At 44.0% G+C, this 15,169-nt stretch overlaps 1 protein-coding gene across 1 annotated transcript in view; it reads left to right on the top strand.

The window, feature by feature from the left end:
• Nucleotides 1-1,255: 1,255 nt before the first annotated feature.
• METTL21C (methyltransferase 21C, AARS1 lysine) overlaps nucleotides 1,256-15,169 on the top strand; it is a 26,839-nt gene continuing 12,925 nt past the window's right edge. Inside the window, exons 1-2 of the mRNA XM_014873348.2 lie at nucleotides 1,256-1,339; nucleotides 3,948-4,015. Of these exons, the coding sequence (XP_014728834.2) occupies nucleotides 1,256-1,339; nucleotides 3,948-4,015 (152 nt within the window). The remainder of the gene's footprint in view (nucleotides 1,340-3,947; nucleotides 4,016-15,169) is intronic.

Below are 15,169 nucleotides of genomic sequence, written 5' to 3'. Positions count from 1 at the left end.
GACAGCTTTGAAGGTGGCTGGATCCCTTGCCAGTCAGCTGCTCCCTTCAGAAAATTCTTCCCCAGATATTCTATGGATGGCAGAAATCCCCATCAAAATACCCATCAGAAGGGAAAGAGCAGCAGCACTGTGTAAACAGCCTGGGCAGTGCCCTCATTTCAAATGAGCCTGTGAAAAACACTGCTAGGTCGGTAACATCAACCCATTAAAATGTTGCAGCACTGGAGCTCAGCTTGAGCTTCTCAGTTCATTTCTGAGGTAGAGTTTGAAGCCTAGCCTGCACCCCAGGCTCCTGGGGGAAGCTTGTCCCCAGTGCTGTGGAGGGCACATCCATGGGGCAGAAACACCTACAGAGTGACTTCCTTTGGGATCAATCAGTCAGGAATATATAAATAAGTAAGTCTTTGTGCAAGGGGCACCACCTTTATGAAAGGCATCTGCTCTGCAACTTAGGCAAAAGTGATGTGGAGGTGAGGACAGCACCTCTCCGTGTGCCCCACAGGGCTCATGGAAAACTTTGGAAAATGCCTGCACCTGGGCAAGGCCATGCCCACTAGCAGCAGTGCCCTCCTTGCTTTAAGCACACAGGTGCTGCAAGATCAGTGTCCCCTAAGAAATGTGACTTTTCAGAGATGTTCCTGAGCCATGCTTGAAATATGCAGTGTTTGTGAGCAGCCTGTGAGGCAGCTCTGTGAGGTCAGCAAGTGAGGGAGTTCTCTCTGCTGGTACAAGGCTGTGTCTGAGGGCGTATTTGAGATGGAAGTGGCCTGAGTGTAGCACAAAGCCCTTCTCAGTATCCTCTTCCCTAAGGCTTGCAATGTGTGGCTCTGGAGGAGCCTCCCGCCCTACTGCCACCGTATTCCAAACAGTAATTTCAGGCTGCCTAGCCTAGCAGGATTTGAAATGATGCCAGGATATGATGAATATATCTTCATGTGCTTGCAAGAAGGGTGAGGAAAGCGGTGCTGGGAACAGCTGTGGGAGATTGCCAGAAGCATGAGGTGACCTCCATCATGGCTGTGGCTGAGTGTCCCTCAAGGCACCAGAGTGGCACTTGGAAAAGTCTGACTGGCTCTTACCCCACAGTTCCCACTCCCTGGATGGACTCTCCTTTTCTGGGCAGGTGGGCACTGCCAGCTTGTCCCCATCCTCCTGAGTGCCAGTACCAGGCAGTCAGGAGAGGTGACAAACCTCTTGGTGGCAGGAGGCAGGCCCAGTGTGCTGAGGCCACTGTGATGCTGTGGAGGAGGAGATGATGGCTAGTGTCACCTCTCCTGCAGTTGCTGGAGAAGAAGGACATTCTGCTCCCACTCTCCTGGAGCCCGGCAGCTCCTCCTGGGTGAGTGAAAGCACCCCAGCTTGCTGAGGCAGGGACACCCCAAACCTATGTGAGGGATGAAGAGAAAAGCACTGTCCACAGGTACACGTGGCAGATTTTCTTTTGTTGCTGCTTATTATGGGAAGCCAGGAAGTGGGCTGTTCTCAGGGTATTTTTGCCCATGCAGGTCTTCTCACTCAGCAGTAATCCAATCCCCACAGAGGCAGGGGGATCCTATATACTGAGGTGCAGAGGGTAATGCCTGCTGCCATTCCTTGTGTCAGCCTTTTTAACTCACTCAGCAGCCTGCCACAGACTGAAAAAAACAAGCATAAAATGCCATGCCAATGGATGTGTAAAATGGAATAAAATGGAGAAAGGTAAATTGTGTTTCTGAAACTTAGTGAGGTATTACATATTGATCAAGATAACTTTAGTCTTTGACAGCGCTAGACAGTTTAATTTGCCCTCTCATATCTTTCTGTGTATAATATCTCTTTTCCTTTGGAAGAATAGCAATGCATTAAAAAAGCCCTCATTCTCAATTTAATGAAAACACATCTCACGGTGATTTTCTATATTTCATAGTTGATTAAAACAAACCTCTCTCCCAGGAACAAAGATCTCCCATCTTATGGAAAAGCACCATCAGTTTTTCCTTGGTTGCAAAACTCATTTTTTGCTGTAATTGGATATTAACACCTCAGACACTGACAGATATCAAAAGCAACACTCTGGCACTGAACTGGCAGGTCAGTAGTTGAGCTCATGTCAGGGCTGCAAAGTGCTTCTGACTTCAGGTTTCAGTTTCCCAGGGGAGTCCCATGCCAGGGTATTCCCTCTTTCCTCAGAGGTGTGGGGAGCAGGATCAGGAGTGTGCCTGGCTGTGTCAGGTGTCCAGTGTATTTCTTGGTACCACGAGGATGCAGCATCACAGTTAAAAGATACGGATATCTAGGTGTGCTTGTAGTGAGATATCATAGAATATCCTGATCTGGAAGGGGCCCACGAGAATCATTGAATTCCTAGTGCTGGCCCTGCACAGGACAGCCCCAGGAGTCACACTATGTGCCTGAATGCATTGTCCAAACACTTCTTGAAATCTGGCAGGCTTGGTGCCATGAAAAACCCATTCCTAATGTTCAACTTAAACCTCTCCTGACACAACTTCGTGCTATTCCCTCATGCATGTCAAAGACTTTGTGAAGTCCTTTTTTAAAGAAATGTGTGTCTGTGTGTGTGTGGAGTCCATGTACACATATATGGATATACGTATTTCAGCCTAAACTTGGTTTCTGTTAGGTATATGAACAGTCACTGAATGGGACAGTGGGGCTATTCCACGTGGGATATGCATCTGAAGCACACTGAGATAAGGAAACATATTATTCCAAACAATTTCAGGATCCTTCTGTACAGTAAAGTCAAAAGATTTTAGGAGTTGCTGAGGGAGGCTGGAAAGCTCCAGGATGCAGGAATAATTACTTGGGAAGGGTTGCACCCTGTGATAGAAATAAACACTTACTGGCTCTTTTAAAATAAGAAATAACCTTAAATGTGAAGACCCCTAAATGCATCTGCAGTTTATTAAACAGCTGCTTTCCAGGCCGTATTTAACTGAAGAAGGAACTACTTGCATCACATCCACATCAGATCCAAAGGAGTTCTTTCACATCTGAGGGCCAAGGTTCAAACATAAGCTCACAGGCACATTCATAACTTGAACATGCCAGGCAGTACTTGATGGTCATGGCTACCCGTGCTTGAGTCATGGGCTACATGTGTACCACTGTGACCTTTGTTGAATTAGAACTTGGGGTGCTGGCTTAGTGAAACAAAATAATGGAATTAGGTGGCTTAGTTTTTATAGTGAGCTTTATTCTGACAGGACTATCTCCATTCCAGCACAGATGTCCCTCTGCTCAGGAGGTTTTGAATCAGAGGTGTTACAGTAGGTGTGTATTAAAGTCTGTAATTGAAAGGATTCCTCACTTCCCTCCTTGCCTGTTCTGTCTGAAGGAGGAAATCCCTGTCTAGATGTGACAGCTGCATGGGATGAAAGGACACTTGATTGTGGCAAAGCTCACTATGCTGAGTGCTTTACAGGCAAACAGACATGGTCACTAATGAGGAAAACTGAACACTATGTGATCCAATAAGAAGGCACTGACGGAAAGTGAAATTGAATAATGCAGTTGCTGAGGTACCAATTCAGCAGGCCTGGGAAGGCCAGAGTCTCTGGTCTGCAGAGACCAGGTTGCATTGTAGGTACAATAAATAGTGCCCTTTCAGTTTTTTTTAAATTGCATTTTGATAAGTTTTAGTCATGGCTTTCCATCAGGAAACTACAGCTCTCTTTCCATAGAAAACCAGTAATCCTGGTGCCTGGAGCCTCCAGCCACCACGGTGAGGTGGTGTGACTGGTCCAGTAGCCTAGCAGAAAAGGCAGCCTGACTTAGTCACTGTGCCTTTGCACTAGAAATGCCACAATAGACATGGAAAATGATTAGGCACCTGATCAGAGGTTGAAATGCAGGCCTTTATAGCAGGGAGGATAAGATTAGAGGAGCTGCTGTTCCTGTGAAAGGAGTCTTTGCTTATGTAAAACTGTGCCAGTGGATTTTTCTAGGCAAGAAATGAGGAGAGTGTTCTGGGAAGACAGCAGAGTAAGAGGGAGGATGGGGAAGAAATGGACAAGTGAGATGACTTCTCAGCATCTCTGTTGCTGTCAATGTACAGTGCAAATGTGCTGTATCTGTGTACTGAATCTGGCTGGGAAAGGGGCTGCAGCACTCCTGCACAGGACAAGCTCTCAAAGCTCAGTTTCATTCCTGGTTTGTGAATACCCCGTTGATTGATTTAAATGAGGCAGCTGCAGGACTCTTGGTAGGGTGGGAGCCTCTGTGCCAGCACAGAACAGTGAATGGAAATGAGAATGTGGTTCATCTTCCTTCTTCACTTCTGTTTCTCTTCCCACTGCTTCCCACCACACAGTGCCACTGTTTCCTTGCCCTTGGGTGCTGGTCAGCCACTGTGGCACATACAAACACCCTCCAGGAGAAGACCCCTCTCCTGTGGGGAGAGGTTTAGCAAGCTCAGTGATGTCACAGCCAGTGAGTGCTAGGGCCACCGAAAAGCTGGGAGGTGGCTGGGGAGGCAGGCACAGCCATGGGGAGCAAACCTTCCTGCTTGCAATGGTGGGAGCACCAAGGACATACACTTTTTGATGTGGAGTTTGGTGAATAGATGGGTGCTACTCTGCCAAGCTCCCCTAGACCTGGATTGCTGATGGCTCCACGTTGTGGAAAAACCCTTGGGCAGGTGGGAACCATTCCGGGTGCCCATTCAGGCTGTTCCCTCCTGCCTCACAGAGAGTTGAGTAGGTCAGACCTAGGATCGAGTGATTGGAATCTGATGCTTTACTTAAGAGGGTCTCATGGCTCATTTGAAACTAAGCCTGAGCTAATTAGTCCCTGAAGACAGCAGTTCAGAAATAACCTGTCTGGCTCTGGATGTTATGGTGGCAAAGGAGGAGGAAAGCTCATCTCTCCCATTCTGTGCTCTCGGCTGGCACATGCTGTGAGGTGAGTCTTAGCTGGCTCCAGCCCAGCCCTGCCTTGTCTGCTGCCCGGTGAGGGATAAAAGATTTCTTAAACGCTTTTTCCTGAGTTATTTTGGCTCTGCCAAAAGGCCTGTTGTTTCATGTTCAACTACTGTCATTGTTCCCCTGGATTAAAAACTGGAGCAGGTTCTCCCTGCACCTGCTGGGCACTGTTTGGGTTAATCCCAGGTACTCAGCTGAGCCAGCTCTGGCAGCAAGGGCAGAGCCTGCAGGGACCCATCTCTTCCTTCCTGTCCCTGGGGGAGACACAAAGTGAGACAGTCCCTGGCCTTTTCTTCACTTCTGTCTCACCTTTCAGCAACACTTTAGAGCCCTAAGTATAGGAAAGGGATGTTTCCAGATACAGGTAACACCAGGCATTTCAATGTTTCTGATAAATTGGTACTCACCATGGAAAAAATTAGTACCCCGTTTGTATCCAGAGATCAGAGCAATGGAATAAGTGCAGAAGTCTGTTACTAAACAACCATCAGCCTGATGCTATAATTGGTATGATATATATTACATAAACCATTATATATATTATATATAATTATTTTCTTCTTTCACTTAACAGCTACCTTCTGATTTTTCCTCCTGTAGATGAGGCAGGCTGTTGCTCTCTTGCTATCTTTATGATTTTTAACTTGGCTTCTGCAATGAAATAAAAAACCAGTCCTCACTTTAAAACTATGTGGTCATGTTTCTTAAATGAAACAGTGTGATGCTGAGAGTACCAAGGCTGTAACTCAAGTTACTGATCACAAACTGCCAAAGTGATTTTTCTTTCAGGATATTGCCTTTCACTGAACCTGAAGATTGACTTACAATTTGTTGGACCATATATATCTGTTGGACCATGGATATCTGTTACATTTAGGAAGAGTGATTAGCAAACACTGGCAAGGCATTCTCCTAAGTAATATGGCACTATTATTCACCTCTGAATTTAAATGAAAAGATAAATATTACATGCCACAAGCCTAGCTGTATGCAGGTTTTACTTCTGTTTATTACATATTTCTAAAGTAGCAGATAAGAATTCTGGTGTTTTCAGAGCTGTACTTAAGAACCAACAAATCAAAGATCCTTATTAAAGAGGCTTCTTCTATTCAGAGCAGCACCTTAAGCTAGAAGTGCAGGATAAGTGCTTTTGTAGAAATTGTCCCCTTCAACTGAAAACTGAGGCTATATTAGTTTAGTCATAAAAAATAATCACTTAAAGAAATTGAAAGTGCTATTCATTTAAAGGGATTTTATACTGCTTTGGCTATTGCTGTCCTGATCCTAGGAAGCAGCTGACTTTAAGGACCTACAAGGCTCAAGATAGTCATGCCAGCAGCATTGCTCTTAGGAAGATGCATTTTGTCACCAGAAACTGAGGCAATGACTACCTGGTCCTGAATTCTCCCATAAGTCAAGCAGCAGAGAAATGTTTTTCTAGTCAGACCACACACAAACCAGGGACATGGCTTTCTGCAGAAGAGTGGCCACTCCAAGAGGATGCTCTTAGACAAGTCTTCCTGCTTGTACAGATGTATCAGAGCGCATGAAACCTGTTAGGGGATAGCCTCTAGAAGAGAACCCATAGCAGTTTGGTGTTCAAAAGAAGGGCTCAAAATTATGGAATAGCTTGAATGTGCATGGAGAAGCTGAAAAGAGTTGGTAGAGGCAACCTTATCCTCATTAGCAACATCTTAAATCACTGCATGAATGTCCTTTCTCATGTTTCCTGCACAGATGCTGGAGATAATTCTGAGTCTATAAAACTTTGCTGGATATAGCTCTGTTTGCAGGCTCTCATTCCAGTTTTGAGGAGTAAGTACATTCTTGTCCGGTCTTCACAGTGATATAGTTTGGAAAAAACAACATGCCAAAGCTATTCTCATCCATGTGGTCCTCCTTCAGCATAGATGGGTGCAATATCTGTGCCTGCCAAATGAGTCACACACTCACACCTTTCCGTTTACAAATGTTTCGAAATGTCCTGGTGATGGGAGTAGGGTGTCTGCCTACCTATGCTATTTTTTCTATTTAAATGAGCATTTGCCCTTTAATATTGCTAAGAAGCACAGTTTAACTCAGAGGGCACTCAACTGTGGAACTTGTTGGCTCATAAGAGTTTGAAGTAACTTCTTGCCATGTAAGTCTCAGTCTAGTAAGGTACCAAGGATATGGAAAGGTGTCAAGTAATGCCACCTCATGCTCAAACACATTTGTGGTTGTCATTCAGCAATGTGCTTGCATATATTTTTCAATTTAATCTTATTGGGTTTAATGGGATTTGGAGTGTCCCCAGTGTTTCTGCTACAGCTGTGCAATCATCTGACTTGGAGCTTCAACCGGAGGCAGCACAAAAGCAAACTGTGCAAACCTGCTTTCACCCCTGCACTCAGCATCTGTGACACTCTGCTCCTCACAGACCTCAGTAAAATGAAGACTGCACCTCTTGGCTGGTTTTGAAAAGTAATTTAGTCAAATGTTTGCCAGGAATGGCTCAGATGTACTTTCTCCTGCCTTGCACTGGAAGAATGGTCTTCCACAAGCAGTTGCAACCCAATTGTCTGAACTTTCTAGGAAATTATACCACCTGATGGTTAGAGTTTTAGATGGATGACAACTACAGCTACTAGCTATTAGCCAAAATTAAAACAAATCTTAATTATTCAGATTTTTCTGTAGCTGTTAAATCTTTCTAACTTTACTTAGGTATCACTTCCAAGAGGAGAAGGCTGGGGTAAAGAGAATGCTTGTCAACTTACTGATTAGAGGACATACTTTCCATCCCATTTTACCTGTCACTTCTCTCAAGTGTTGACACAGACAGACAAAAAGTCTAGATGATAAAAGGCAATCATAAGCCTCTTGGGCAGCCAAGTAGAAAATGTCAATCTTGTGAACTCCCACCCTAAGCAGTTGTTTGTCTCTGGCTAAATCTGTTCTGTAGCTCTGTTTCCGTGGTAAAATTTCTGTCTCATCAGATGCTGGCCATAAATGCAATTAGTCAAATCCAAATGTTTTTGTCTGAACACAAAAAACCCCAACAAAACTGGTGAATTTCCCAGAGGCACTTTCCCACCTCTTTTGTCTTGCAAGGGAAAGACTTAATTTTAAGTCTGCTTCTTGCCTCCTGCCATACTTTGCTTCTGAATCCCTAGCTGAACACATTTGTGGCATCCTTGTCTAGGTGACAAGGGATTCTCAAGCGTCTTTCACATCAGAGGTGCAGTTGCAACAAGAGGGACTGTGAAAAGCTGACTTAATCATCATCCTGTAAGTTAGATTGCCATTTGGGGAGGTAAGAGAAGGATGGAATAGAGACAGTTGCACCCATAAATGATCTAAATCTAAAACAAGTTCCCAAATCTTGTTATTTTTCCAGTGAGATAGCTTTATTTTGGGGAGCCAGGCTTATATCTTATCTTAAAATTTAGTATCTTGGCACCTTCTTTAATCAGCAGAGATCTATTTGATGCAGTCAAGGGAGCCTGGAGGAGAAATCAGATGCCCTACCAGCATAAATGAGCTTCAGCTCTTTGATGTTGGCTCCTCCTGCCATTTGATACTCTAGGGCAGATGAGACATCTGCAGAGGGCTGGTAGATGTGATGCAAGATGGAGAAAGCCCACATTCTTTTTGGTGAAGCAACTGGATGCCAACCGGGATACTCCACAACACCTAAAATAGCATTAGACACTTGCGTTTAGGCTACTGAATCCTGGGTTTAGAGAGTTTAATTATTTCTAGATTCATCAATTATACAGATCTCCATGGACTGGAGTGAACTGAACTCCTAGATTGGTGCCTGAGTTTAGATGTTCTCACTTGGTATCGAATCTCTTCTCTCAGCAGGATTAAGTTGCCTAAATATGGGTGTCTAGATCAAGTGAGTCTTTCATGAGTAAATTTGCAGACAGCACTAAGCTGGGAGTGTGTGTCCATCTCTTGGAAGGTAGGAGGGCTCTACAGAGAGACTTGAAACGTTTGGATGGATGAGCAGAGTCCAGTGGGATGAAGTTTAATAAGTCTAAGTGCTGAGTCCTACATTTTGGCCACAATAATCCCCTGCAATGGTACAGGCTGGGGATGGTGTGGCTGGGCAGTGGCCAGGCAGAAAGGGACCTGGGGGTGCTGTTCAGCCAGCTGAACATGAGCCAGCAGTGTGCCCTGGTGGCCAAGAAGGCCAATGGCATCCTGGATCAGGAACAGTGTGGCCAGCAGGAGCAGGGAGGTCATTCTTCCCCAGTACTCAGCACCTTGAGTGCTGTGTCCAGTTCTGTCCCCCCAGTTTAGGAAGGACATTGAGGCACTTGAGCGCATCCAGAGGAGGCAACAAGGCTGGAGAGGGGCTTGGAACACAAACCCTATGAGGAATGGCTGAGGGAGCTGGGGGTGTTCAGCCTGGAGGAAAGGAGACTCAGAGGTGACCTCATCACTCCCTACAACTCCCTGAAAGGTGGCTGTAGTCAGGTGAGGGTTGGTCTCTTTCTTTGGGAAGCAGCTGACAGAACGAGAGGACACAGTCTTACTCTGTGCTGAGGGAAATATAGGTCGGGTATTAGGAAAAAGTTTTTTATGGAAAGAGTGATAAAGTACTGGAATGGTCTGCCCACAGAGGTGGTGGAGTCACCATCCCTGGGTGTGTTAAAAAAAGCCTGGATATGGCACTCGGTGCAGGTCATGAACACTCAGACAGGTGTGAGCATCACTCCCTACCACCCAAGGACACAGGAGCAAAAAGGCAGAGCACCTGGCCGTGACAGCAAGCATGCAGGCAAGGAAGGCTGGAACTCTGGGATGGAGAGGATGAACAAGAGACACAAAACGAGGTTTGGAACACCAGATGTAGCTGTCCAGGACTGCTACTGCTGTAGCACTGGATTAGCCTGTGCTCTGTGGCACACCATTGTTACTCATGGCATACATTTCACTTGAAGATAATTTCCTACACTGCACAACTTCCCCTCCTCTGAGCTTCTGCCTCTGCTACACTTAAAGGGCTTTTAAAACAATTGTGGTTTTGACCAATTGGTATGAAAATGGAGGCCTGGAACCATGTCCTAAGAGGGGAGGAGGCCAACAGACTATTTGTGGGGCCCATCACTGTCGTGAAATGCATAAAGTAACTCCTCATCTTTTTGGTGGTGCTGGCAGGGAATCATTTTAACCTTGATGTAATTGCTATCTCAAAATACTTTTCTGAATAGCCTTACAAAAGCTGCCAGGCAAATCTTTCATAGCTTTAAGCATTACTGGTACTTTCCAGATAACGTAATTCTGCTTTTTCTGGGCCATTCCTAAAATGTTACAGGCACACTGCATGACTGTGGAGGCAGAGGCACAACAAAAGTTTTGCCAAGGCTGGCTTCCTCCCTGGCACCGACTTCCTGGGCCTTCTGGCCTCTCACCTTCACAAAACACACTGATAAAGTAGGTGAAGCTGAGGAAATAAGCTGAGATTTAGCTGTCCCTCTGATACAATAAAAAAAAGCCCAGTCTCTGCCTTCGAATAGTCAGACTTTGATTTATGTCTTTAATTTGTGCTTCTGCGAACTAAAACCAGGAACTAATTTTGATGTCCTGAAGAAATCATGATGAATACATTGCCAGCAGTTCCCTCTTTAGTGAGCTAGGAAGGAGTTAATGATCACTTCTGACTGAAGATGTTTGGTGAACATCCATATTAAACTTCTACAAAGCCAAATCAGCATCCTATTCCTGCCTATGAGATGGACACACACAGCACAGCACACCTGTGAAGCAGGTGCACAGCAAGATACAGCAGATAAGGCTACACTGAATTTATAGCTCCAGCCAGCAGTTAAAAAGATGTGATGACAGACATTGGAGCTCATTTGATTTTTAGAAAATAAATATTATTAGTGACTCAGGATTAAATTCTGCAGTTCTTGCTTGGACAAACCTGCTGGCTTTCAGATGTGGCACACTGCAGCACACAGATGTTGATTAAACCCAAGTGAAACTGGAGGTCTCAAAACTATCCCTTTTGCACCCAAACTCATTCTATAAATGGGAAAAAGGAGAGGCAAGAAAAAAACCTTTAAAAAGGCACAATGCCAAATATACAAGAGCCCTCTTAAAGGTAAACTTGAGAAAAAATATTAAATACATTTTTTGCAGTCCAAGGCAAAAAAGCCCACTTTGTCTACAGTGACATAGAAATTTACTTTATGGTAACCACCTGACATTTCCACTTTGGTTTCAAGAATGTCATCAAGAGTCTGAGGACTAATTCAGGCACAGGTCTGCTTTTTGCATTTGATACTTTGATTTGCACACACAATAGTTAAGGAAACACACTTTGTATTGTGCATCTGTGTAGTGAAGCTTGTACAAATCTAGGTTTGTAAAAAATCACAGGGATTAATGGTGGGCTGGGAAGTGCTGGGTTAACAATTGGACTTTATCTTAGAGGTCCTTTCCAGCCTTAATGATTCCAGGGTTCTAAGTCAATAGAGATTCTTTAATCTATTTTTTTAAAAATACTTCTAGTATTAATCTTTAAACTCTGATTTCTGAATATTTATTCCTGTTACAAAACAAATTGCTTCATTATAATATTGCTTGAGCTACTCATTAGTCATTCATTTGAAATAACTTTAAATATGCTGTTATTTTCCTTCTAGAGAAAAACCACATTTTTTATAAGTGGAAGAGAAACAAGGAGTTTCTTCAGTGGGATACCATTTAATCAGAACCTGCATTCTTGTTACTCAGCTATTTGATCAACCCTCACCGCAACAAAAACCCTCATTGGCTTCAGCACCTTTACCTGAACAAGAACTTGAAGAATTTATTGCTTGGCAAATATTTTACAAGAGGGGATAATTATATATCCCACAAAAAACCAAACCAAACCAAACCAAAAACCCTAACAAAGTAACAACAAAAACAAACAAATAAAATAATAATAGTAATTAAAAAAACCAAAAACAAACGGGGAAAAAAAAAAAAAAAAAAAAAAACAACGAAAAAAACACCCCAAAACCCAACAAAACAAAAAAATCAAGCAGCCCAACAAAAACAAAAAGTAAGCCAAAACCTGTATCCCTGAGAGTGTTCATCCTTGACACAGGCAGCTTCAGCTGGTCCCTCATTTGTGTATGTAGTAACCAGCCCCAAACAGATCGAGTAAGGGCAGCCCCTGCTGTTAAACTTCCAGTTCAGCATATTAAGACCATCACAATCTTAGCTCTATAAAAAGCCACATGGAATAAGTTCAAGATCTTTCATTGCCATTAGGAAAAAATAGCAGATGGCATTGAGTCCTTCTCTAAACAACTGGCTGAGAAATGGTAGAGGGACCACAGGAGGTAAAACAACACCCCATAGCAAGGCAGGGGGCTCCTCAGAGAAGGGCTTTGAGAGAGTTCAGATGAAAGTTCACTTTAGTGACTTTTCTCTGCAGGGAGAGCAGCAGCTCTCCAAACAGTGGGGATGAATAAGCAGATAAGAAAGAGGTGGCACAAAGGGAAAAATCTGTCCCTATTTAAAACAGAGGAGAGCTGAGATTAATGATGAAATTCAAACTAAAACAATAAGACAAACAGCTTCAGATTTTGAAAAATTAACTACAGAGTGCTTGAATATATCCTCAAAACTCATTGCTGAGGGAAGCTGAAGTGTGTAACTTTATAATTAAATAGGAATTAATCAGTGTAAAAAAAAAATAAATCCATGAATTAGTTATATTGCCTCTGCTGTCAAGATATTGAAATGAGGGCAAAGGATCTGATTTTCCCATGACTTCATGCAGTCAAATGCACTTTCTGCATCCAGCAGTGCCAGAGGTTGTGCCTCTCTGTTCCTTCCCTGCCTTTTCTCTGTACCTCTCTAGCCAATCTCTTCATGCAAGTGCATGGTATCTAAATGGTCTTCACCATGATAAGAGACACTTACAGAAGCTGGGCAAAAAATTAAACAAGGAAATTACTGGTAAAAAAAACCCAAACAAACAACCTGTTAGTTCTGGTATTAAGATGTGTGCTTAAGTAATATTCCAGGGCTCTTCACATAAAGAAAAGTGAAGGAAGGTCCTACTCAGCCCACCAAAATATTTTAACTCTTCTGTCCCCTTGTTTTTCTTGCAAGGCAGGAAGAGCTCTTGGTTCAACAGACACAGAAGGTACAGAACACATCTGTCATCACATGGATGAGACTCTAGGCTAATCCAGAGCAGCCCAAGTTACAGAGGAAGCTCAGATTATGGAAATAAACACTCAGTTTAGAGTCCCATTCCTCACCATCTTGGCTTTTGTGATAAGTCCAAGTGATGCAGCACTGGTTTCCCCAAGGTCTTTGCTAATGAGCTGCAGTGTTTGCACTGCCAGGGAAGGACAGAGCAGGCATTACGTGCACTATACATAGCTAACAGCAGCCAGGAGCTGTGACAAGGTGGACACAGCCTGGTGTCCCTCTTCTCAGCATAAAATCTTGGAGCATTTCTTCACTCTTTCATGCTCCTGAACATAAAGATCCCCAGCACAATTTTAAATTATTACTTAGAATCACAGAATGGTTTGAGTTGGAAAGGACACAAAGATCATCTAGTTCTAACCCCGCTGCCATGGGCAGGGACATCTTTCACTCGACCATGTTGCTCAGAGCCCCATCATCTCCAGCGTTGGGGCATCCCTGGCTTTTCTGGGCAATTTGTTCCAGGTTACTTACCTAGCAACACTCAGCTTTGCTCCCTTTTTTGAGGTGTGTGTCATCTCATTATATGTGCAAAGAAGGTTAAGCTTGATTAACATGAAACACAGAATCAGCTAAAGAAAAAAAATTGTTAAGCACTGACACAGGCTGCCCAGTGAAGTAGCTGAGTCACCATCCCTGAGCCAGGCAAGCAAAAGAAGACATCTACCAAGGAGAATGGATTTCTTATTCTAAAAATAATGAAAACAGTGTGTTTGGTTTGAGGTTTATATTCAGTGTTATCCTACACCTTTCACTGCCCTTATTCAGGAAGGCCACCAGAATTAACTTTGGGTATTAGTGACCTTAAGCTGAGAATTCATTCCACAGCCATAATGAATTGGAAAAAAAAATGCCAAGCACTAAAGATCGTGCTTTGGGTTGAAAGGAATCTTTAAGGTCATCTAGTACAATCCCTCCTGCAATGAGAAGGATATCATGAACTAGATCAGGTTGCTCAGAGCTCTGTCCAACCTGACCTTGAATGTTTCCACGGAGGGGGATCTGTCCGTCCTCCACCATGCATTGGCACCAGGGGTTGTCCCGACTTAGGTGCAGTATCTTTCACTTGGTCTTGGTAAATCTCGGGAGATTCCCATGGGCCCACTTCTCAAGCTTGTCCAGGTCCCTCTGGATGGCATCACATCCTTCAGGTGTGTCAACAGCACCACTCAGCTTGGTGTCATCTGCAAATTTGCTGAGGACACACTTAATCCCTTTGCCTATGTCATTAAGAAAATATTAAATAACGCTGGTCCCAGTACAGACCCCTGAGGGACTCCACTTGTCACCAGTGTCCATCTGGACATTGAGCCATTGACCATTACCCTCTGGATATGACCATCCAACCAATTCCTTAGCCACAGTACAGTTCACCCATCAAATCCATCTCTCTCCAATTCAGAAAATGTTGTTGTTAGGGACCCTGTCAGAGACTTTACCATAGTTCAGATAAATGACATCTGTAGCCCTTCCCTTGTCCACTGATGCAGTCACTTCATCATAGAAGGACACTGGGTTGGTCAGGCAGGACTTGCCCTTGATGAAGCTGTGCTGGCTTCTCAAATCATCTCCCTGTCCTCCATTTGCCTTAGCAGAGCTTCTAGGACAATCTGCTCCATGATTTTCCTAGGCACAGTAGTGAGGCTGAGAGGTTGGTGGTTCCCAGGGTCCTCCTTTCTAACTTTTTTAAAGATGGGTACTATATTTCCCTTTTTCCAGTCACCTGGAACTTCACCTGACTTTTCAAGTATCATGGGGAATGGCTTGGCAATTATATCAGCCAATTCCGTCAGGATTCTGGGATGCATCTCCTGGGATTCCATGGACTCATGCACAATTGGATTCCTCTTGTGGTCATGAACTTGATCTTTGTTAACAGTGGGAAGCATGTTGCTTCCTAGTTCCTGTCTTGTGTTCCACTCATTCGAGATGTGTGGGAAGAGAGGCTGTTAGTGAAGACTGAGGCAGAAACATTTTTGAGTACCTCAGCCTTCTCTTCAGCTGCTGCTACCAGTGTGTCAGCCTTGCTTGTC

The sequence above is a fragment of the Sturnus vulgaris genome, chromosome 2 (assembly GCF_052056855.1).
Source record: "Sturnus vulgaris isolate bStuVul1 chromosome 2, bStuVul1.hap1, whole genome shotgun sequence".
NCBI classification, from domain to species: Eukaryota; Metazoa; Chordata; class Aves; order Passeriformes; family Sturnidae; genus Sturnus; species Sturnus vulgaris.
This window is presented reverse-complemented; position numbering and strand designations above follow the sequence as displayed.